The following is a 26,331-nucleotide window of genomic DNA, read 5'->3' as shown; positions in this document are numbered from 1 at the left end:
TTGGGATACAGGAAGGATGGATATGGGAGCAGGGAAGCATATATCTTAATTTAAGGAGCCACCTGAGGGTTGTCAAGAGACTTGACCCTAGAGGGGTTCCCAGGTTTCCAGGGAGACGCCCCCAGTTAGTTCCTTGGGCAGCTGAGGAGAGGGAGCCTGAAAAGGCCAGTTCCTATAGCCATACTGATGAATTTCTTGCATATCACCATAGAACCTCCACCTGACGACAGATGAAGAAAATGACAGAGCCCCACATTGGAGCACCGGACTGAGCTCCCAAGGTCCTGATGAGGAGCAGAAGGAGAGAGAACATGAGAAAGAAAGTCAGGACCGTGAGGGAACCTCCATCTGGCGATAGATGGAGAAAATGACTGAGCCCCACATTGGAGCACTGGACTGAGCTCCCAAGGTCCTGATGAGGAGCAGAAGGAGAGAGAACATGAGGGAGAAAGTCAGGAATGTGAGGGGTGCGTTCACTCATCGAGACGGTGGGACAGAACTAATGGGAGATCACCAACTCCAGTTGGAATGGGACTGATGGATCATGCAACCAAACCCGTCTCTCTGAATGTGGCCAACAGCGGGGGCTGACTGAGAAGCAAAGGACAATGGCGCTGGGCTCTGATTCTTCTGCATGGACGGGCTCTGTGGGAGCCTTCTCAGCTTGGTTGATCACCTTCCTGGACCTGGGGGGAGTTGGGAGGACCTTGGTCTTAGCATAGAGTAGGGAACCCTGATGGCTCCTTGGCCTTGAGAGGGAGGGAGGGGAGGTATGGGTGGAGGGGAGGGGAGGGAAGGGGGAGAAGGAGAGGAAGAAAGGGGGAGGAGGAGGGGAAGGAGGGTGAGGAGGAGGGGAGGAGATGGAAATTTTTAAATATAAAAAAATAAACCATGAAAAAAATAAAAAATAAAAAGAAGATTAGTTGTTCATGAGTATGTGTGTGGACGCCTATCCCTGTGTCTGTTCAGCATTTGTGTGAAATCGCCCTTAGAGTGCACAAGAGGGGATTGTAGCTCTGTGAACTGGAGTCACAGGTGATTGTCAGCTGCCCACAGAAGGTGCTGGGAACCCAACCTGGGGCCTCTCCAAGAAACAAGTATTTTTATCTGTGGAGTCATCTTTCCAACCCTTCCTGATTTATTCCTGATCTAGACTTGTCTGTGAATTCAATGTGTCCTATGAGAAAAAAAAAGCTGGGTGTGTGATTATAGTCACAATATGCCATTATTGGCTAATTGGCTACACACTAAAACAGACTAACTTTGTACAAATTATTAAAAAGATAATATATGTCAATAGAAGAGTAAATAAATTGTGGCACTTTCATAGTTTGGAATTCGTAGTTAAGAATGAACTATCTACATATACAAACAAGGGTCTTAAAGACAGCACTGGCTGAAACGAAAACTGAAGAATGACACACAGATGTTTGGACATGGAGACCAAGGGAGATGAAAATCTGACAACAGCTCATATATTGATGTCATTTAAGCTAAATCTGAGACCTGTTGAGATCACTCAGAGGAAAAGGACAAGCAGAGGGGACAAATGTACTAAGTTTCAAGCCCAAGGCACTAGTGTAGAGCTGACTAAGGGAGAGGGAGCACAGCTGATGGAGAAGGAAAAGCAGCCACACAGAAAGAAAGCCAGGAGGATGTGGCATCTTGAAGCAAAGTGGTTCTTGAGCAGTCAAGGCAGTCAGTGAGTCAGGCTGCTGGAATCTGTTGTATGGAACTACCAACACACAGTAGGGTCTGGAGTTCTTAAAAATAAGCCTGCAATCTGAAGGAAAAGTTTGTAGTTAGAAAGTAATTGACTTTCTTACATTTTCTTTTAAGTTAAGAAAAATTAGATAAATAAAGAAAATCTGGAAAACAAGAAGAAGAACAATAAAAGTTCCTTGAACACTATCATTAACATTTGGAACACATTTCTTGAAATCTTTCTTTATTTATAAAGATTTGGGTTTTGCCACTGAATCAGTCTAATTATATGGTACTTGTCATTTTATAATCTGATTATTCAGTGTCGTGTAGTTATATGTCATAAAAGCCCTGTAATGAAATTCTAGTAGATACCATTTTTCGGCTTCTTATGATGATATGTAGTTAATTTTACAACAACCTACTAGGTGGCTTTGATTGAATGAGGTTTCTAACCATATGTGTGTGTGTGTGTGTGTGTGTGTGTGTGTGTGAGAGAGAGAGAGAGAGAGAGAGAGAGAGAGAGAGAGAGAGAGAGAGAGTACAGACCTGCCCAGGCTTATTGATTGCCTATTGTTATGAATTTTAGTATCTAGCTTTTTAGGATCATACCTACCATTCTGATGAGCATTTTCTTTTTCAACATGAACCTTTTAATGAATTTAGAATTATATTCTCGGAAGGTTTCTGAAAATAGAATTTCTGGGTCAAACATTTTAAGACCCTTTCTATATCTATTGTCAAAATTCTCCCTGTGCCATTGTCACCGATTTATTTTTACTACAAAATCAGAACTTTGAAATCAATTTAAAACAGAAATTCCAGAAATATTGGGAAGAACAGCTGAGCAAACATACAACGTGGCCACCAGAGGGCAACCGTATCCCAGCACTGTTAAAAACTCACTTGTTAGAAAAGTTGTATAAGAACTGGCTGCTCTAAGTCAGGTGGTCACTTCTTTAAATGCATTTTTTAAAATATGGTAAACATTTGTTTCTTTTAGAAACCAGAATCATTCAAAGGATTTATTTTACTTTATCTCCAGAGCATGTGCATGTGGGGGTGAGAACTGCCTCAGTGTTACAAAGGAAAAGAATCTTGTACATGGCTTTCTGGTACTGTAAAAGACCCTGGGAGCAACTAAAGGTTCAAGACAATGAAGCATTCTTCTTGTTATCTAATGTTGAACCTCACTGTTTTTGTTCATCTTTTCCCATTAGTGAGTGCTCAGTATGTGGTAATATCTGTGCTAGACATTGCGGAAACGATGGCGATGAAGCTGATGCTGTTCCTGACCTGATAGAACTTACCATGTAGTGGGTAAGCACATGAGAGTGATGGTCATAAGTAAACATGTAAATATCACTTGTGACAAGTGCTCTGAAAAATTACAAGTGCACATGGTAACGTATAACAAAGGACTTTGCGTTTTGTGAGGAGCATCAGGAAATGCTAATGAAGACAGACCTAAAGGAAGAATATGACTTAATAAGACAAAGGGGTCTGCAATGTGGATAGAGGTGGCTCAGAAAGGTGATTCTTGGAAGGAGAAATATCACAATTCATAACTCTGGAATAGAAGAGAGGCTGGAATCACACATATATCAATAAAGAAGGACAGTAGGCAATATCATGCACAGGTATGTGATGGCCAGATGACACAGAAAATATAACGCAATATCTTCTAAGCAGATTTCTCTATGCACACTTCACTGGAGAATAGAGGATTAGCATAAAGTATAAGTTTCTAGCACACTTTCTTCTGGGAATCCATTCAGTTTCAAATATTCTGATACTCTCTTCTCATAAACTCTTTTGTTTATCGAATTCTTTTAAGTCCTGGATTTTTTCTGTTGGTGTTTAAAAACTTCCTAACAAGTTCCTCTAATCTTACATTAAGGGAATTTGTGACAAGATGAATGTGTTTGTACAAATGTGGTTTTCTATGTTATAGAGTGGGTGTTGCTCAGATTGCTGATCTGTAGGTTGACTTTATACTCTTTTTACATGAGCTTTGGGGTTAGAACTCAGGTCCTCATGATTGCACAGTAAACACTTCATTGAACTACCTCCCTCCCTAGTCTTCATGATCTCTACCCCACCTCGTGTGTGTGTGCATGTTCAGTGTAGTGCTGTTCTGTAGTAACATTTTATCTCTTTTTACCCATTTTGTCTGATTTTCCCTCTAATTACACAGTTTACTAATTTTAGGTATTTTAAAGGTTTAAAGTTAACTCTTATAACACTATTACTCGTAGTGCTGACTCTGTTGCTTATCACTGGCCACATTTCTCCATTTTTGTAGTCTCTGTTATTTATTATTGTATATCATACCTGACACATAAAGGAACCAGAAAGGGTCCTCTTTTCCTGTATTAGGAAAATATGAGAAAATGATAGTTCCAATTCAATCAGGCATGGAAGTGGGTTTTACATAGACTTCAATTTTTGTATCTGTTTCTACTTCTTGACTATTTCTTAACATGATATTTGGATTAAGAATCTTTTGTCTCCTCAGCATAAAGAATCTTCTGGCCTTGCCATCTATTTCCCTCATAGTCACCTTGGGGAAACCAGTCTTCTGTTTAGGGATCTTCTAGTTTCCAACTGTCCTGCAGGCTCCAAATCATGGTCAAAGCTCTTCTTCAAGTACACATCCTTTCCTTGGGGCCAAACCTTACTCCTCACCCCACACCCAGAACCAGCAAATCTCCCCTGAAAAGAAACATGTAGCCTGACTTAATTGTAGAAAACATGAGCCATAACTTTCATGATTATGTCTAAGTAACCCTATGTCCTTTCTTATATAGCTCCCCTGCACACTTCAGATAAAAATTATAAAGTGGTACGGTAAATGAAACTTCACTATTAGAACCTGTCCAATATCACCAGGAATGTGCCTGGCATCCTTGATGTTAGTGTGAGATAAACTAGCTTCATTCTAGGTTTATTGAAAGTCACCTTTGTCCTTGTAACACTACATAATTTTCACTTGCTCATCCAAGTTGTGAGGACTGGCAAATCTTGCTACTACCCTTGACCATTCTTATGTACATGAGTGCCCAGTAAATTGCACCCTGCAATCCTGGATCTACCTGACTCTCTCTCAGGTCTCATGGAGCCTCAGTTTTTTTTTCACACAAAATTTCCCAAGTGATCGTGGCTTGCTTGTAAAAATTCTAACACATTTTCTAAGTCTTCACTTCACTTGGTGTTGATCTCCATACTTGTAGAACTCTTCAATCAATACTATCTTTGAAAGTCATGAAATACATTTGTTGTTATAAAGGTCTGGCTTGCCATGCGATTTATTATATCTATTTAAAAGAACAAAAATTATAAAAAAGAAAAAATTATATTTGAAAAGAATGAAAAGACTTCAAGATTGAACAAATAAAGAGTAATTCCATATGAATTAAGGAAACTACGTACCTGTGAGAACATCACAACTATCAGACCGGTTGTTGCACTGGCAGGGCAAGCAGCCTGTCTTATTAAAGCCATAATGTCCATCTTCGCATCGGTCACACAGGGACCCAGTGACACCTGCTCTGCACTGGCAATTCCCAGAACTACGAATAAAATAAAAGACAATGAACAATGAACAAACATTTAGTGGTTTTTAAAAACTGCATTTTCTAATGTTCCACAGATCATCTGAACTCATCCAAGAGTTTCTACTAGATTTTACTTCCTAGAGGCATAATAGGGATTTTTAAAGGGCTTTTGTTTGTCTGGTTTTGTTTTCTGGAACGCGAGTGTCACTGTGTAGCCCAGTCTGGACTGGACCTCTCTATGTAGCTCAGGCTTGCCACAAGTCATAATCTCCTAGCCCCAGATTTCAAAACTAGAGAACTTCAAGGATATAATTCAGTGAATAACATTAATAACAATACTTTATGACAATTCCATCCTCTATTTAAAGTACATGACAAAGGATCCATGGAGTTACCAGTGTAAAACCTTTCTCTAATGAGCAGTGGGGAATTAGAATTTATACCACTGCTGTATCCCATTTCAAGATAATCCCACAGCTCAACAGGCATCTGTTCCAATTTGGAGAAAATAAGCCAGTCTTTACTTAGCTTCTTTCTCACAAATGTGAAGATTAATATCTTGATAAATGAACCAGGCACAGTGCCGCATGCCTTTATTCCCAGCACTTGTGAGACAGAGGCAGACGAGTTTCTATGACCAACCGGTCTACAAAGCTAGTTCCAGGACAGTCAGAGCCGTTACACAGAGAAATCCTGTCTCAAAACACAAAAACCTTCAGAAAATAAGGAAACATCCTTCCTCAAGACCCAGTAATATCACTTTTGGGTATATATCCTTGTGTGGGAGTTCCTTCTGTCTATATTTTGCTTTCATCGGTTAATGAATAAAGAAACTGCTTTGGCCTGTTGATAGGGCAGAACTTAGGTAGGCGGGGAAGACAGAACTGAATGTTGGGAGAAAAAAAGAGTCAGAGACATACCATGGAGCCTCCAGACTCAGACATGCAGAATCTTTGCCAGTAAGCCACCACCACATTGTGAGACATGGATTACTAGAAATGGGTTAAATTAAGATGTAAGAATTATTCAATAAGATGCTAGAGGTAATGGAAAAGCAGTGATTTAATTAACACAATTTCTGTGTGATTATTTCAGGGCTAAGCTAGCCAGGTGGCCAAAAGAACAAGCAGGCTCTCGCCCTATAATATCCAAAGGATGCTCAGTCGTGCCACAAGGACATGTGCTCAACTATGTTTACAGCAGAATTGTTTGTCATAGTCAGAACCTGGAAGCAACCTAAATGCCCCTAGACTGAAGAACAGATAAGGAAAATGTGGCACATTTACACAATGGAATACTACACAGCAGAAAAAAAATAACGACAGCTTGAATTTTGCAGGAAAATAGATGGAGCTAGACAACATCATTTTGAGTGAGGTAACCCAGACCCAGAAAGACTATTATCACATGTAATCTCTCATAAGTGGTTTTTAAACATAAAGCAAAGAAAACAATCCTACAAATCATAATCACAGAGAACCTAGACAACGAGGACCCTAAGAGAGACATACAAAGATCAAATCTACATAGTAAGTAGAAAGGGACAAGATCTTTTGAGTAAATTGGAAGAAGGCTGAAGTGGAAGCGAGAGGCAGGGAGGGTAGCAGAGAAAAATGTAGAGCTCAATGAAAATCAATAAAAAACCCAAACAAATAAACTCCAAACAAACAAATGGACAAAAAGATCTTGATAAGAGAACCAGTTCACACTTATTTCTACACTAGGAATTTGATATAATTATCTATTTTGAGCCTACAATGTATTGAAATCATAGTTCTGGTAAGTAAGATGGAGTTCACAATTAAGCTATTACGATTAGAATGAGGACATCTGATGCATTTTACACTAAATTGTCAAAATTTTATCTTTATGTATTTGTGTGTCTGCGTATATGTCAGATGCCCAAAGGCAGCCTTGGATGCCCTAGAGCTAAAGTTACAGACAATCATGAGTTGACATACATAGGTACTAGCAACTGAACTCTAGTCCCTTGTAAGAACAGCAAACACTCTTAAGCACAAAGTAATTTCTTCAGCTTCTCCACTAAATCCTATAAAAATTCTAGGTTGATCATCAACCTCTTGAACTTAAAATAAAATACTTAAAATTTTTATTTACTATCTCATCTCTATTTATTTTGTTTTCATAGATGACCATTATAACACTAATAATCCTCTCCAATAATTAAAACATAAAACTTTTGGTTATTTTCTTTTAAACACTAAAATTTTTGTTTTTGTTTTGAGATGGGGTCTCCCTATGTAATCCTGGCTGTCCTGGAATTCACTATGTAGACCAGCAGGCCTCAAACACACAGAGATCCTTCTACCTCTGCCTCCTAAATGCTGGGGTTAAAGCCATGTTCTACCACATCCAGTTTAATAACTCCTGTTGAATGAATCAAAACACAAGTCAAAGGGCAAGAACATTCATTCCTGTGACACGTGCAAAACAGCCTTTCACTACACACAGGAGGACATCCATTGCTGTGATCCATATAAGACAGCCTTCCACCATACACAGGAGGATCAGGGCCAAGAGTAAACGGAAGGAACAAAAGGAAGATGTGCTCATGGGTGTCATCTACATAAATATCTAGTAGAGAGGGTCCATATCAGGTTTGTGTTTCAGTTTTGAGGATTTAAACCAAGCATGATATAATATTCCAAGCAAACACTCAACCACTCAACCCCAGTCCTCAAATAATTCTTTCATAGCAACAAGATGGAATTTAGGTTGCTTCTAATGTCTGACTAATACAAGCGCTGGGAACCAGGTTGGGCCTGTGGTACATCAATGGCAAGAAGCAGGAAAGGGTTGAACAAAGGCTCCTGGAGAAATAATGACATGGATTTTAGGAAAATCACAGCTAGTTGGGGCAGAAATATACAAAGTATTTTGCGGGAGAGTTTGCTCACTGGTTAAGAGCACTCACAGCTCTTGCAGAGGACCCAAGTTCATTCCCAGCACTCTTACTGCAGCTCACAACCATATATAGTTCCAGCCCCAGGGAATCTGAAAATCAGATTCAGGGGGATCTGACTATCTATTTCAGACATGTCTGAAAAAAAAAATCACAGCCGAGTATATTCTATCCACTATCTCAGAAGTCATCAAAGTGACTGGAACACATAGCACAGAGCACAGCATTTCAGAATGGCTGAATAAGATATAACTCTGACAGCATTTAATACTCCCACAGTGATCCCTCTGGATATTTTTAACTCCTTCTTTGCACTTCTTACAATTATTCACTTATCTCTGGTTTATCAGCCATTTCTGCAAAATTTTCCTCAAGTAACTTTGGCACAGTTATTTCTTCTGTAAACTTTTCTGGAATAGTTTTCTTCATTTTTACCTGTATAATTTTTGCTGCTTTCAAGGTTCTTTTTCCAATGAAACTTTTCCTAGCTGGTCCACAAAGATCTTGTGGGTCTCATATTTACATTTTAATAAAAGTACAATGTGTTCTATATTTTTCAACATGTTAAGCTTTAATTTCCCATTAGATTATAAAATTCCAAAAACAAAGACTTATCAAGTAGTTTCCTTGTGTCAGGATCTAACACAAGTACAGTGACATGTAACAGAGTGTTTTAATGTATACCTTGTTAAATGGGTATTTCAATCCAAAGGTTGTATATAAGCAACCTGATAACCTCAGAAATGCAAAAACGTAAATGCCTGGTTTGTTGTACACATTTAATGAATAACTGATGAATGTTCAATAAATAGACAAAAATTTAGAATTAGGCACTGGGAAGAAAAAAAGATTAAAAACACTAATTACCAGAATTCTTGGGGAAAAAAGAACTAAAGTATTCTCTCTTTGTCCCTCTTTTCTTCACTAGGGATAATGTTTTTGTTTGGTTGTTTTATTTTCTTGAAGATAGGCATTCAGTGGGTCATCCAGTCCAAGCTGGGCTTCTCCCTCTTTTCAGCCTGCTGAATGCTGGGACTACAGGTGTGCATGACTTTTGTTAGATGCTCATCTAGACCTCAGAAGTTTAGACTTTGTCTACGCAGATCTTGGCAACAGTCACATTGTATAGGAGACAGTTTAACTGAAGGCTACCTTTAAAAATAGATTTCTTAGAGATTTAGCTTCTAATAGTGATTCCCTAAGGAGTTGTTGATTCAGTTCAGCAGGCCAAGATAAAACTATTAATACTTACACAGCTCTTATGCATGTCAGTTAATACAATTCCCTATTACCTCCCTACTTCTATTAGTGCAATAAAAATAGAAGTTCTAAATTGGAAGATTATTGGGACTTTGAACTGAATTTTGCAGAATATAAATTTTAACCATGATACTCGACTATAGTTTACAAATCTGAAGGTGTTATTTATTTAACTAAGATATGCTTCTTAGTTTACTATGCTCCTAGTCCAACCAGTAAGTTTACCTTCTACCCCTAAGAAAAAATTTTAAACAGAGTTGAACTTTGCTTCTGTGATGGTTAGTGTTGATGGCCAGCTTCATAGGATCTGGAATCATCTAGAAGGCAAGACCTGAGGAACACCTATGAGAGATTATGTTGACTAAGTTATTTGAGGTGGGCAGACCCATCCTAAAAGTGGCTTGGGTTCTGGAATGCATAAAAAGGAGGAAGGCTGCTAAGCACGAACATTCATTATTATTCATTATTCTCTGCTTCCTGACTGGAGATGCATTATGACCGGCAGTCCCAAGCTTCTGGTATCAGAACTTTGCCACCATTACTGATTGTAGGTAGCCTGGAGCTGAGGGCAGAAATAAGTCCTTTCTGCCATAAGTTGCTTTTGCCCAGGCATTTTTATCACAACAGGAGAAGTAACTAAGACAGCTTTCCTCTTCTTGTCATGGCTATGTGGAGAATTGTCAAAAGGAGCAGAAAAGCTGAAACAAAATCCCTCATTTTTGCATGGAAAGTTAGTGCAGCTTTACTCAAATTTAGTCTAGAAAAGAAAGAAAGAAGGAAAGAAGGCCGGTCTTGTGTTAATATTATATACTTGCCACTTTGTAGTGATATTTTGTTTGTAATCTAACAAATAAAGCTCGCCTGAAGATCAGAGTGCAGAGCTAACCCACTAAGTTAGTAATAGAAATCAGGCAGGGGTGGCCACAACCTTAATCTCAGCGTTTGGGAGACAGAGACAGACAGATCTCTGTGCACTAAAGTATACTCTGGGCTACATGAGACTGAATCTGTCTAAAAGAGAAAAACAGCTCACACAAAGGGGATCCAGCAGTTGGGATCACATGCCTTTAATCCCAGCACTAGCAAGGTGGAGATAGGAGGGACATAGCAGACAGAAAGAGGAAAATAAGGAGGGAAGAGACAGGACCTCAGATGCAGTCTGAGGTTTTGTAGAGAGAGTATGTAGTCTGATGATTCGTAGGGACATGATCACCTCTTTGGTCTGAGCATTGGTAGAGGTTAAGAACTCCCTAGTGGCTGGCTCTTTTACTTCTCTGATCTTTCAGCTTTAGCCCTGATGGCAGACTCCAGGTTTTTGTTATTAAGAACATTTAGGATTTGTGCTACACCACCTTTCAACTATTGTATCTTAAGTAAAAAAATACATTGAATTGCATTTCTATTTAAAGCTACCTAGTCTATTCAGCCATGTAAATTTTTGGCAAATAAGTGAATCTGCAGAAAAAAAAAACCTTAAAATGGAGTCATTCTAAAAGAAGTACCAATACAACAATAATATAAAAACAATGAGCCCCGTACATGTCGTAGAGACCAAGCCCATCGCCATTGTCCTTGGCTCCTCGGTCAGCCTCCACCATCATGTACGGGCTCTGTGTGAGCCTTGTCAGTTTGGTTGCTCACCTTCCTGGACCTGGAGGGAATTGGGAGGACCTTGGACTCAACATAGTGTAGAGAACCCTGATGGCTCTTTGGCCTGGAGAGGGAGGGAGTGGGGGTATGAGTGGAGGGGAGGGGAGGGAAGGGGGAGGAGAAGGGGAAGAGATGGCAATTTTTAATAAAAAATAAATAAACTGGAAAAAAACAAACAAAAAAAAAAACAATGAGCCCCTCTGTTGAAGAGCTATGTTAATACATAATCTCCTTCTTCTTCAAGTAACTGTTCTAGGTGGAAGTCATAACCTTTAATTTTATTTGAGAAGGCAGTTATTGTCTATAGTCAGTGGGTTGGGTTTATTTGTCACCATCATTCTGTGAATCCCAGTCATCATAGCTCACTGTCCCTACAGTTCTGAGCAGTAATTCTTTTATACTTTGTCTAGAATAAATTTTGTTCCTTTCTCACTTCCAGTAAAAGTCAAATTTTCCCCAATAGAAGATAAACAATCGGAAGTTTGAAAAGCTGTGGTAGGGTAACAAAGCCCAAGGTTCTCAGAGAATACAATAGCAGGTATTCAGATATTCAATCTAGATGACAGTTTTAAACTTTGTACCATCCATATAGATGGTGAGTACTGCTCTTTCATAAAATCCAATAGGAATTTAGTTAAGAAAATCCTCTTAAGTAACTATGAAAAATATAAAAGATACCCCAATACATATTTAGTCTTCCCCAAATACATCTCAAAGCTACTGGCAAAGAGCATGTACTTTCGTCATGTCTGAAACACAGCAAGATTTTGTGATTCTGTAAGAAGAAGGATCACTTAAGTCCTTCTACATGTGAGAAAATCACAAGGAAATATCACTCATAATGAAGATGGCTACGTGCATTTTATTAGCCACGTTTTAAGAATTCTGAGGCATCTATGGAAACATGCTTGCTCTTCATTCCACTAAGAAATTACTTCATATACAAGTGGATCAAGAGTTACTTCTGAGGATCTACCATGAGACAATGAATTGGAAATATCCCACAGCTATAAATAGACATATTTTCTTAGTTTTTGCTGTCAACTCTTAACCTGCGGTTCATGACCCCTTTGGAGTTCGCATATCAGATATCCTGTATTTCAGATATTTACATTATGATTCATAACAGTTGCAAAATTACAGTCATGAAATAGCAAGAAAAATTCATGTGTGGGGCAACAACAATAGGAGGAATTATATTAAAGACTTGAAGTATTGAATTCTGTTCTGGGCATTCAGAACACCCATGTCAGCTGGAAAACACTGATGTCATGTTTTTCTCCAGAGAATCTATCTCTTAGTTCCTTATTTTAGGACCAACCAGACTTAATTCAGGAATCCTGACAAAGTCAATTGTTGAATCTACATATCACACTTCACTTTTCATGAGTAGATTTTTTTTTAATAACAGGCAAGAAGTTGCTTTCTTTTCACTTAAAAAAATTCGAGGGAGTAGAGGTGGGAAGTTTGCTTATGGGATGTACACTAAAAGTGCCTCTCCATCAGGATACTCATGGCCCACCATCAATTTCAATAAAGAATTCAATTACTCAGCAAACGTAAAGCTTTGTCTGTATGACAGAGCAAAGCCATACAGCACCCCTTCATGGGTTTCCTGTTACAGACTGCTGAATGCATTCAGAAGCAAAGGTCAATGATATTAAAGTGGGGAAGGGACTGTAAAAAGAGGGTTTGTTCTTGAATAGAAATCAAAAATCTGTAAGATATGCTAGCAAGACATTTAAGGTAGAAGTTGTTCCTCTGCTGTTGTTTCCTAGGGATTTGAATTTCTCGCAAACTGTGAACATTGTACTGAAAATCAGTTTACTCTATTTAAGAAAACTGTGCATATACCCCACATATCTTAAACTATACAAATATGGTTTTACATTTTCTTGTGGTACCAATGTTTAGTTACAGAATTTGCACAATCATTAGTATCAATAAATATTGCAAGGCTTTAATACTTAAAAAGTTATTACTTCAGGAAAGTTTATAAAAGATGAATATTATATGTGAATGATTTGTCAAAAAAACTCAGTAAAAGTTTTAGAAAATTATTTCTTATAGCTGACAGCATAGCTCAATTTGCAGAGCACACAAACATGTGTAAGGCTTTGGGTTTAATCTTTACCCCAATAAGTGCATTTCTTAAAATATTTAAACAAGTTGGTTGTCTTACAACATGATTAGTTACTCATTTTTCAAAAAGAAATTAAAAAGTCTGGCATCTCAAGATGTGACACACATCCATGTAAAAAAGTACTCACTAAGCTGTTTTTTTAAAGGTTCTGTTTTGCTTAAGATGTGTGGACATAGAGTATTCAGAATTTCCATTATTTTTTAATTATATTGACTACGTGAGAGGGGTGGAAGATAGGAAAGAAGTTATTGGAGCTTATAGAAAGCATTCGAGGAAATAGAGCTTGGTTCTCATCCAGCTGTCCTGGTGAGTAGCTTGCACAAAGCACAAGCTCTCCTGTAGCCTCCCTGTTCTCCTTTATGAAGTGAAGATAAAAGCCGTACATACAATGTTAGTACAGACTTCAACTCAAACGTGAAAGCAGCTGTGAAGATGGTAACAATAGCATTAGATCATGTTTTTCCCTCAAGACATTAGAAGATGTGGAATTTATAGTATCTAAATAAAGGAAAGACTCCGAGTTATTTACTTTTTAGATTCAATTTATAAAACCTTTAAAATTGGTACTAAATTAATGGTAAACACTTAATTTTTTCATTAGTTTGGAGTAACAGGTAGCTAGGGAAAGACATATATCATGATACAAGGTTACAAATAGTTTCTGGAAAGAAAATGTACAGTCCTCAAGAGAAAACTCTGGAGAGTCCTACCTTATATAGAATCAAAGTCAGCTGGACCATTTGTATCCATCAGCGAATGATTTAATTTACTTTTTAAATATCAAATATCTTGGAATTTTTTTCATTAAGCCATCTGTCTATATGATTCTTAAGATTTGCAGGATATAAACTCCATGTTTATGTATACATTTAAATATAATGTCATTAACTTCAATTAAAATATATAAAATTATGCATTAATGGTCACTAGGATTAGAGGGATGGTTCAGTGATTAAAAGCACTTGATGTTCTTTTTTTTGACTTTTTACATATTCATATTTATTTCTGGAGATTAACTCTCATAAAATGTAGAAAACAGAGGCATGGAGAAGTGTGAGCTTGACTTTATCCTTCCATTCTGGTTCTAAGTCTTATTTTATGGTAAAGGTTGGAGAGGGCTGGGATCTCATTCTGATATTACTCATTTTACTGTTCTCACAGCTATGACTAGAGGAATGGCTTCAGAAAATGACTCTTCTGTGAAGGAGTTCATCCTGCTTGGCTTGACACAGCAGCCAGAGCTCCAGCTGCCTCTCTTTTTTTTGTTTCCAGTTTATTTATTTTTTATTAAAAATTGCCATCTCCTCCCCTCCTCCTCCCCCTTCCCTCCCCTCCCCTCCACCCATACCCCCACTCCCTCCCTCTCCAGTCCTTGGGCAGCTGAGGAGAGGGCGCCAGAAATGTCCAGATCCTATTGCCATACTCATGAATATCTTGCATATCACCATAGAACCTTCACCTGGCATTGGATGGAGAAAATGACAGAGCCCCACGTAGGAGCACCGGACTGAGCTCCCAAGGTCCCGATGAGGAGCAAAAGGAGGGAGATCATGAGCAAGGAAGTCAGGACCGTGAGGAGTGCGTTTACCCATTGAGGTGGTGGGACAGATCTAACGGGAGACCACCAAGTCCAGTTGGAATGGAACTGATAGCACAGGGGACCAAACCGGGCTCTCTGAATGTGGCTGACGGTGGAGGAGGACTGAGAAACCAAGGACAACGGCAATGAATGTGAACTCTACAGCATGGACGGGCTCACTGTGAGCCTTAACCTTCACCTGGCGATGGATGGAGATAGAGACAGAGCCCCACATTGGAGCACCGGACTGAGCTCCCAAAGTTCTGATGAGGCGCAGAAGGAGAGAGATCATGGGAAAGAAAGTCAGAACCATGAGGGATGCGTTCACCCACTGAGACGGCAGGACAGAACTAATGGGAGACCACCAAGTCCACTTGGAATGGGACTGATGGAACATGCGACCAAATCGGACTCTCTGAAAGTGGCTGATGGTGGAGGCTGACCGAGAAGCCAAGGACAATGGCGATGGGCTTGGTCTCTACGACAAGGACGGGCTCTGTGTGAGCCTTGTCAGTTTGGTTGCTCACCTTCCTGGACCTGGAGGGAGTTGGGAGGACCTTGGACTCAACATAGTGTAGAGAACCCTGATGGCTCTTTGATGTTCTTATAGGGGAACAGAGTTTGGTTTCTAGTACCTATACCCTGAAGCTTTTAACTGCCTATAACTCTAGCTGAAGAGGATTCAATGCAATGTTCTGGCCCGAGGTGGGCACCCTTATATACAACACACATCTGTACACACATACACACACACACACACACACACACACACACACAGAGAGAGAGAGAGAGAGAGAGAGAGAGAGAGAGAGAGAGAGAGAGAGAGAGAGAGAGAGAGAGAGAGAGAATATATATAGACATGTCCCTGAAGATCCTTACTCTTCTCTTTCTCAGTTAGTTTACATGTTGACACTCTGACAGAGAGAACAAGAAACAGAAAAATTATGTTAACTATGTCTCTATGTCTATCAATTTTATTTTTTCTTTTTTTTTAAGGAGGAGAAATGATTTAGTTTGGCAAGAGATTGAGATGGGTAATTAAAATAGAATTATGAAAAAAACTTTGTTGAAGCAGGGAAGTGGTGGGACATGCCTTTACTTGCAGCACTCAGGAGGCAGATGTAGGATGTTTGTGAGTTGAGGCCAGCCTGGGAAACAAGAGCTAGTTCTTGCACAGTTCTAAAGTTATCATGAAAAACCAAAACCAAACAAACCAACAAACCAACAACCCCCCAAACTCTGTTGATTATAACTTCTCTCAAACTATTAAAGTAAGGCTTAAGCGGTAGTAAGAAAATTTAGCCAGTGAAAAAGGTTTTACATAGGAAAATAAAATAAAAGTTCCTGACAAGTCTTCAATTTAATTTTGAGCCATAGTTTTGTAAAGGGGATGAAAAAATAGTTTCCTGCCTTATTAGCAGAAACACTCAACAATTGGACATTTTGGCTGAAGATTGTCTGTTCCCTATCTTTCTAGTCATGGAAAAGATCATTATACAATGAGCAAAGCTCCTTTTCTGGAGGAAAAAGGGTAGCTTTATTGTTGAAAACACTGGGCTATTATGCCAAACATTCCTTGTAATTTTTAAGAACAAACAGCACACAATATTAGAGGAAAGTCGAATTCAAACAGAAATTCCTATTAATTAAAATATACTGCCTCAGTACAAACATTTTCTGATAACTAATTTTACTATCATCAAATTTAAAAGTCTATTTGAAAATGCAAAAGCAAAACAGAGGCAAAAACAGCAAAAATATATTCCCAGAGCTCTAACTCAGAAGCTTGGCTTAACTTAGAGAGGAAAGTTATTTCTCATTCCCTTCACATTTTTTTTTTTAAGAGAAGAAATAGAGCTCTAAGAATTCTCAGCCCACTCAATTACTTCATTACTTGGACAGTGATTTCTTTCTTTCTTTTTGAGACAGGGTCTCATTCTGTGTCCCTGGCTGACCTTGAACTTGCTATGCAAATCAGGCTGGCCCTGAATTCAGAGATCCCCCTGCCTCTGTCTGCTAAGTGCTAGAATCAAAGATGTGTGTCACCATGCCTGGTTTGTTTTCAACTTTTGAACTGTTGTGATCAGCATTCTGCAAACCTCTTCTATATCCCTTATGCTCCTGAGTACAATTCCCCCTAAGGAATAAATTACTAGGCAACTGACTTTACCAGGCAGTGCAGGTTTTGAACTGAAGCAAAGCGCTCTGTGTTTCAGCAACACTTGGCATTCTTGTGATTATTAAAGCGATGAGGTGTGTCTTCATAACTGCAGGTCATGTGAGTTTGCTCTTCAGTAAAGGGTCTCCCAAGTGCTTTTCACATTTATTTCTAGAAACTCTAGAAATGTTTCTGGGAAAGCAGTCCTGTCACTTTCAAATGCTGTAACTGTCCTTTCTCAAAATGTGGTTTCTCTTTTTACTTTCTTTATAAGATCTTTTCATAAACAGAAGTCTCTACTTTTTTAACTTTTAATATAGTTAAATTGATCAGAATTTTCCTTTTTATATTTTAAAGATTAGTTTAGCAAAATTAAGGGCATACACATTTAAGTAATAATGTTTAATGCATTTAACACATAATAAAGGGACTGGTGAGGCACAGCAGTTACAAGCACTGATTGATCCTCTAGGGGACTCAAATTCTATTCCCAGCACTAACATGGTGGGTCACAATTGTAACTCCAGGCCCAGGGGACCCTATGTCCCCACTTCTGGCCTCATGCAAGAGATGCACAGATATACTTGCAAGCGAAACACCCATGCAAATAAAAATTTAACTAAAAAAACCCTGAAAGCATTTCAAAAGTTTTCAGCATAAAGAAATGGAAAAGTAGTTGAGGAGACAGATATATTTAACCAGATTTAAATAAAAAACAAAGTGTATATGCACTAAAGTATTGTATGCATGACACTGATGTACAACTTTTTATATTTTACGTATCTGTGAAAAATAAACACAAAAACACAAACTCAGGAATTAGACTGCCTGAATTCAAATCTTCCTTCTCTCACTAGTCATATGATTCTATGTAAATCATACTTTTTTAAAGATTTTTTTAAATGAGACTGTAGAGATGGTTTAGCAGATAGGATCACTTGTCGCTTTTGCAGGGGACCTGAATTCAATTCTTAGAATCTACATGGTGGATCACAACCATATATAACTCCAGTTCTATATCTAACACCCTATTTTGAATCCCATGGATATCAGGCACACATGTGGTATACAAACATGGATGCATGTATGTATATATTCATATATATAATAAACCAAAAAATATTGTTGAATTTTTTTATGTTTTTTATGTTTAATTTGTATGTACACATGCACATGTACATGGGTGCTCACAGAGGTTAGAAGATAGTGTGGGATCCTCTAGAGCTGGGATTACATGCATCTATCTCTATCATGGATTGAAATTTAGGTACTCTGGAAGAACAGTGTGGTGTTTTGAATGAGAATGGTTCCCTAGGCTCACTGATTTGAATGCTTGGTTACCAGGGAGTGGTACTATTTGAAAGGATTAGGAGGGCAAGTGTGTCACTGGGAGATGGGTTTTGAAGTTTCAAAAGTTCACAGCAGGACCAGCAGCTGTCTCTCTTCCTGTTGCCTGTGAATCCTGCTATAGAACTCTCAGTTACTTCTCCAGCACCATGTCTGCCTGTGCATGCCCATACTTCCAGCCATGTTGACAATGGACTAAGCATCTGAAACTGTAAGCAAGCTGCAATTAAATGCTTTCCTTTATAGGAGCTGCTGTGGTCATGGTATCTCTTTACAGCAATAGATGACTAAGAAAGACCTGATCACACTTTTGGTTGGCACACTTTTGGTTGGGACTTTGAATTAGAAAAATTTTGAACAATTGTTTTTGAAGCTTAATAGACCATACTAGGGGGAGCATGGAAAACAGTGCTGAAGGCAATTTAAATGACAGGAGTGCAGTTCAAGCAGTTTCAGAAAGGAAGACTATTAGTTAAGTGACCTAGAAACCATTCTTGTGATATTTTGGTAAAGAATGTAGCTGCTTTTGCCCTTGTTAAAAAAAAAAAATCTGCCTGAGGCTAAATGGAAGAGTTTTGGATTAATGGCATTAACAGAGATTTCAAGACAGCCTAGTATTGATTGCGTCAAGTGGTTATTAGTGGTGACGCCTATGACTATCTACAATAAAAGGAGCAAGAAAAAATGCAAAATGTACAGTTTGAGGAGTTAAGCAATGGAGTTAAGTCTAGCACTCAAGGAGATAAAAAAAAAAAATTAAAGAAAAGCCTGACGCTGAAGAAAATAAAAGGAGTGGAGACCTCGGGGCAAGATCCTACCCAGCTAAGCTTCCAATTTGTGAAAAAGAACTAAACAAAAACTTGAGGAGTGAAGGAAACCACTGGAAACTAAAAACTGATAAATGTGTATTTGAACATGGGGGCCAAGTTCTAGCCCCAGCAAGCAGTAGAATCTGGCAGCTTTGGTCACATGGTTCTGACTTTAGAATCAAGTATACAAGAAAGGGATTGTGGAAAGCCTCTGAGGCCAAGCTTGTCTGTCATGGGTGTCCCTATATGGAAGCCCAGAGAGGCCAGTTTGTGAAGCTGCAAAGGTGAAGCCTGGATTTCACTGGAAACTCCAAGATGTTGGAGAAGTCAGGGTTGTGGGATATCTTCTAAAGAAAACTGCAGACTGGGTGTCAAACCAGCCTAAGAAGGAAAAGGTTGCAGTCAAAAAAGCTGAAAGGACTTTCACTTCCTTGGTTAGAGTTACCCCAAGATATTTGTGGCTATCGTGAAAGGTGACGCTTCTCTGATTTCTTTCTCTGCTTCCTATCCTTTGTATATAGGAGGGCAACTGACTTTGAACTTTTAAACAGCATTGAGACTTTGATAGAAAGGATTAGGAGGTGTGGCCTTGTTGGAACAAGTGTGTCACTGGCGGGGTGGGGGCGGGGGAGTGGGGTGTGAAATTTCAAAAACCCAAGTAATTCCTAGCAACTACCTCTCTTCCTGCTGTCTAAGGATCTTGATGTAGAACTCTGAGCTACTTCTCCAGTACAATATCTGCCTGCATGCCACCATGCTTCCTACCATGAGATGATAACGAACTAAACCTCTGGAACTATAAGCAATCCCAATTAAAAGGGTTGCTGTAGTTATTGTATCTCTTCACAGCAATAGAACAATGACTAAGACTAAAGCAGCAAGTGCTCTTAACTGCTGAGCCATCTCTCTAGTTCTGGGTCTATCATTTAATCCCTTTTCTTATCTCTTTATAAATTACTTAACCCCCTTTATTACCTGTAAGATGGAGAAAGCATCTCATACAAGTGTCATAAAGGTTAATTTAGTAAACATGTTAGGCATGCATGTAGTACAATGTCTGACATATTAAAAATTATATATGCTGCCATTAGTTTTATACTACTGTTAAAGCATCTCTCTGTGCTGTCTCCTACAACTTTATGTTTGCTTTCACATTTAAATCTTTAATCTGTCTGAAATCTTTCTTTGTGTATGTTATAAATTAGGGGTACAACCACACTCTCTTCATAATAGTATCAGTTAACCAAGACTCTAGTAAGATCTATTGGGAAGTAAACTCCTTTGCCTCTACTCCTGAGAACTTCTTCTGCCACATGTTTGTGTCTTTGTGCATATAAGCTATCTTAGGGGTCACACTATCTTATCTATATGCCTGTCTCTAAGCTAGATTGACAGTGTCTGAACTGCTGTCATCTTATTTCCCACCAATGTTGTTATGGGAACATTTGAAACTATACCTGTCAAAAGAGCAGCATTCTGCATATCTCTGAAATATTTAAGCATTTCGCTTCTCTAATGACTACTTTCAATTTTTCACCACTATAGCCACAATGACTCTGCATTGCCCAAATACCTAAGCATACTCCTTTATCAGAGACACTGGCAATACTCTTCCAAAACAGAGGTCGATGACATGCCCCTAATTAATTCTGCTTCTTATTCAATTGCTTTATTTTCTATAAGAACTTACCTAATCACATTAAAAATTCTGTTTTTTTTACTACTTTATATAAGTACATATTTTATTTTCTTGTTACCTTGTTCACTTTCTCTCTTCCTTTAAGAAATCAGTTCTATGAAGTCAAGGAATTTTTTTCCTTTTCATAATTTTTTAAATTATTTTTCTATTGAGATATACATCTTTCTCTGCTCCCCTCCCTCTCCCTTTCCTTCTACCCTCTCTCATGATCCCTATGCTCTCAATTTACTCAGGAGATCTTGTCTTTTTCTCCTTTCTATGTGGATACATGTACATCTCTCTTAGGGTCCTCTTTGTTGTCTATGTTGTCTGGTGTTGTGGACTGTAGCTTGGTTTTTCTTTGCTTTATGTCTAGAAGCCACTTGTAAGTGAGTACATATTTTATTTGTCTTTCTGGGTCTGTGTTACCTCATTTAATATGTTTTTTTTCTAGATCTATCCATTTGCCTGCAAATTTAAATGTGCCATTATTTTTTTACCGCTGTGTAGTACTCCATTGTGTAAATGTATCGTATTTTCTTTATGTGCTTTATCCATTGCTGTATTTCCAATGCATAGCTTGTTATGTAGCAGCAGCCAGTCACGCAATCTTCATTTGGCTTCGAAATTCATGAAATTTCTTCATTAACTCATGATAATCTCTAACTGCATTACATCTGTTTGCACTAGTACATTTAGTATCTCCCATGCACTTTGTCCCAGTCCTTTATGTCACATTTTGTACACTCCTTTAAATTCTGGGAATAAAATGACATTCTAGGTGACCAGAACAAACCTTTTAATGACAGGTCCTTGATGGGCCAATAAACACATCAGAGATCTTAGATTTTGTTCTTTAAAACAAGACAAAGAAAAGATTACCGGAAAAAGAAATGGTGGAATCTTCATCTATTCTTTCCACTGTTTTTTTCTTTATCTGAAGCTCTGTTATTCAACAAAACTAGTTGGTCAGGAAGCTCCAGTGACCCTCCCGTATCTGTCCTCCAAGGGCTTGGATTACAAGTGTGTGCCACAATGTCCAACTTTTTAAATGGGTACTGCAAATCCAAACTTAGTGTGGCAAGCACTTTACCAAATGAATCACCCCTACCTCAGCTAAACCTCTCTTAATAAATTTGCTTAATCAATTAAGACTAACAAACAGCTTTCATTAGCTTATATAAGCAAAGACTAGGGGATTCCTCTATCATCCTCTTTCACTTGTATTTCTTGCTCATGTACATATGTTGACTGGGTTTTGGCAACAATTTTTTTTAATTGTCCACTATTATCAGTGCTTCTGGAATTGTAGAATTCACCAGAATTATCAGAGGACTTATTGTAACCTTCATTGCTTCATTGTTGAGCCCTATCTCAGAGGTTTTGGCTCAACAAGTCTGGCTTGAGCCTAGGATTTATATTTTCAACTAATCCCCAGGCTATGCTCATATTGCTGATCAGAGACCATAACTAGACAAACTGTATTAAATTAACTTGAAAAAAACACTAGATATTTCATAATGTTTACAGTCCTAGCCCTTCCTGGTAAACTTTCCATCTTTAGGCTCAGAATTATACTATTAACTTGACAGGAATTCTAATCTACTTCAGGCAAATGACCCCAGGGGTGTGTCATTAAGCTCCAATACCTTTTTACCTTACTCTCTCTAATCTCAATAATGGAATTACGATTACTGTCTCTAGCTTTGCAGTGTTTGGCTATTAGTCCTAGTTGCCCTATTTGCCCTATTCTCACTCCAGTGAATAAATCCATGACACTTGTGTTTAGATCTCCAAAAGTAAAATACCTCTAATTAAAATTCCAAGACATATTCTGACTCTTCAAATCAGTTTGTTATGCCCTACTTCTTTTCTTTTCTTTTCAAATGATTCTCAATATGTACTCTCACTACTTCATGTTTCCTTCTATAAAATACTTATTGTCATTGTGGACCAATGCGGTTTCTAAATTTATCTCTTTAATGAGCAACCCCTACAGCAATGAATCATGCTCACACACACCAACTAGCACTTCCATGAGATACCCACACTGCCATTTATAATCTTTCCATGTTCTATTTCAATGTACAGTGGGAAGAGTCTTTGGGCCAAACAGATCTGAGTTCAACTATTTTTTAACTCTAAGATTCCATTTATAAAGTTCAAAAGCAGTTGTCTAACATGTGCAAGTCCTTAGGTTTATTTTCCCTTAGATCAAATAGGAACTGTGCTATTTAATAATTATTGCATGTCGCTAAGTAACTTACCCTGGGAGAATGAGGACTGAGTTGTCAGGAGTTGGAGAGTGTGTACATGTAAAGCATCAAACACAGAGGTTTAACCACATTCATTAGCATGAATCTCCTTATTTCCCCTGATATTTTTCCTGGACTATGTTGCTTCTTTGAACAAATAGGCCAGTCAAGAAAAGTAATACATTTCCTTGTAAAGATTTCCCTAAAATAGCTATAGCATCTGTTGTATTGTACATCCTATCCATTTTCTAAACTCTTTAAAGGATTATTACAAGATTAAAAAGGTAAAAATAAATGAAATTGTCATGGTATGTGTTGAAAATTAGACACAGAAGAGAAAGAGGTTTGTCATTGACATCAGAGGCTGTCTTTTCATTATAGTATTTTTTGACAACATGGAAATTATGGTTATGCCCTTCCAGTGTAGTAATTATAATAAAATTTAACCCTTGGGATATCTTTGAGAACCTATCCAATACTATGGAACGTATCTACTGAAAAATGTACTTATTCAAATATTTGTGTCTCCCTCTTAGTTGAGAACTCTTGATCTAGAGCACAGAGCCTCAAACTAACACAGCACTGAATGCTATAGAAGTCTGTAGGGTTTGTTCTTGTTATTTCTTTGTTGTTCTTCCTTGAGACTGGGGCTTGCTATTTAGCCTAGGCTACCCTAGAACTTGTGATCTCTTTCTGTACCGCCTCCTTTATGATACTACAGTTCATGGGAGTTTAAAGTAGTGAAAGAAAATGCAGTGTTAGAAGATATCAAATTGACTCCTCTCAGTCTGATAGTAATAGGTACCAAATCTGGGCTTATATAACCTTTTGATTATTATCTTTTATCTGTAATTTGCGGGATAATCACACTTATCTAATTCTCAAAGTTGCTACTGAATCAAATTAGAATACTATGAATTGTAAATTGCTTCATAAATATTATCAAATAAACATTCTCACAAAAAATACTGAATTTACTAATACAAGTAGAAGTTTGACAAATTCAGTGGAAAAAGGGAAGCACTGCATCATTGCTGGCTATGTATCCTACTACTACTAGCTATGATGAAAACAAGAGAACAGAAGTTCCTTAAAACAATTAAAAAAGAGCAACTATATGATCTAGCAATCCCACTACTGGTTATATAACCAAGGGAAATTTATTCATCATGCTAAAGAGGAATCTTTACTCTCATGTTTATTGGAGCACTATTCACAAGAATCTAGAAATACAAACAACCCTACTGTCCATCACTTGAAGAATGGATAAAGAAGTATGCACAACAGAACCCTATTCAGATGTAGAAAATAATGAAACTCTGTCATTTGTGGTAATATAGGAGATCATTATGTTAAATGAAATAAGCCAAGCACAGAAAGATAATACTACATGACCTCATTCATATGTAAAATAGAAAGTTGATCTCACTGAAGTTGAAAATAGAATGGTAGTTACCAGAGCCCTGGAAGAGTAGAACTAGGAAATGAGAAAGAAAGATGTATGAGTGAGGGGAAGGGGACTAAGAGTTCTGGTGTGCCTTTGCACTTTAAGGTGACTACTGATGTCAAGTATGTGCTGTGCATTTCAAAAGGACATAAGAAAAATTTTAATTTTTTCACTGTCACAAATTGAGAGAATGACTTAAATTTTTTTTTTTACCGTAAAGAAAGGATATATGTTTGAAGAGATAGATATATTTTCAATGCAAATAGAACAATGCATACATGTACTTTATAACTTTTGTTTTTATATATGAGTGAAAATGTAATTAAGTAAATAATTGTCAAAGTGCATTGTATATATCAGAGAACTAATGACTAACAGATTTTTTAAAACCAAACTTACATTTTGAAGGCCACAATAATACTGCTGATGGACTTAAGCCTTTCTTTTAGGAAATCTGGAGAAATGTCATAACCAAATCCTTTTCCTGGGTTAAAAAATTTAGCCATTTTGAGTGGAAATTACATTCTGGTAGAAAAAAGAAAGCTCTACATCCCAGTAACTTTGCCTACTACGACCCTTTCTTTTTTGGGGCGGTGGGATGATGAAAAAAAATCAGAGATGGAAAATGAAAAAAGTCTTGTTGATTTAAGACACGGGGAAAAATAATGTCTTTTCTCTAGGAACAGAATTCCTTCTATTTCAAACTAAGTCTATTAGCATGGTTCTAGAAAGTCTTCTTCTAAAATCTTAAGAAAGGTAATTAAATTAGCCTTTAGTTTGTTTTTTTTTTTTTTGTTTTTTTTTGGGGTTTTTTTTTTTTTTTTTTTTTTTTTTTTTTTTTTTTTTTTTTTTTTTTTTTTTTGGTTTTTCGAGACAAGGTTTCTCTGTAGCTTTGGAGCCTGTCCTGGAACTAGCTCTTGTAGACCAGGCTGGCCTCGAACTCACAGAGATCCACCTGCCTCTGCCTCCCGAGTGCTGGGATTAAAGGCGTGCGCCACCGCCGCCCGGCAAATTAGCCTTTAGTTTAATTATATATTCTTACCACAATGTTATATATCTAAATGTGCATATACAACGAAGTATATTTATTCCTTTAGCCTAAGAAGTATCGCTAGGACCAACTCTCCTCTCATGTCAAGACAACAATGCTATCCATATTACCTTTCTTGACTGCTTTCAATAATGATTCTATTGACTTTTAATCATAAAATATGAGATTAAATAAGAGTCTTTAAAGTATACAAAGGTCTCACATGCTGAAGGAAGATAAAGCCTACAAGGCCTAGAGTTGAGCCAACCTGGAGTAGGCTTGAGGGTCTAGCAACAGGTTCTGCCAGAATCCTGATCATGTGACTATGAAATGTCAATGGATCTGAACACAGCCTGGGTGCTGGGAGGAGGGTATATAAGTGATGGTCTTGTGGTCTTCTGCATTGACTTGGAGAAACACTGATCCTGAGAGATTTCCTTTGCTACAACAGGGCCCACTGTTGGTGTGTGTTTGGGAATTCTGGAGAGGGAATCTTAATCATATTGTGTCAGGAGATTAGAGCCCACTGGAAGCAAGGATCAAGCACCACTCCCACCACTATGCACTCAGAAGAAAAGTGTATCTTTTATATAGTATTTTATTTAAATGTATATGCTACCACAAAGGACAACAGAAGTTCCTCTGCTGTCATATTTGTAGCATCTTAGGAAAATATTGTCACTGAGGATTAGCATGTTATCTCGCTAGTTTTTCTATAAGTTGAAAGAGGGTAGTTTAATATGTATAAGTGCCACTGTTCTTTTACATTTTTTTATCTCCATTTACTTAGG

The 26,331-nt window shown here is 37.9% G+C and overlaps 1 protein-coding gene across 1 annotated transcript in view; it reads right to left on the bottom strand.

Moving 5' to 3' along the window:
- Positions 1-26,331, bottom strand: part of LOC119817781 (multiple epidermal growth factor-like domains protein 9) — a 113,352-nt gene that overhangs the window by 21,755 nt on the left and 65,266 nt on the right. The window contains exon 3 of the mRNA XM_038335190.1: positions 5,137-5,276. Coding sequence (XP_038191118.1) covers positions 5,137-5,276 — 140 coding nt within the window. The remainder of the gene's footprint in view (positions 1-5,136; positions 5,277-26,331) is intronic.

The sequence above is a fragment of the Arvicola amphibius genome, chromosome 6 (assembly GCF_903992535.2).
Source record: "Arvicola amphibius chromosome 6, mArvAmp1.2, whole genome shotgun sequence".
NCBI lineage: Eukaryota > Metazoa > Chordata > Mammalia > Rodentia > Cricetidae > Arvicola > Arvicola amphibius.
This window is presented reverse-complemented; position numbering and strand designations above follow the sequence as displayed.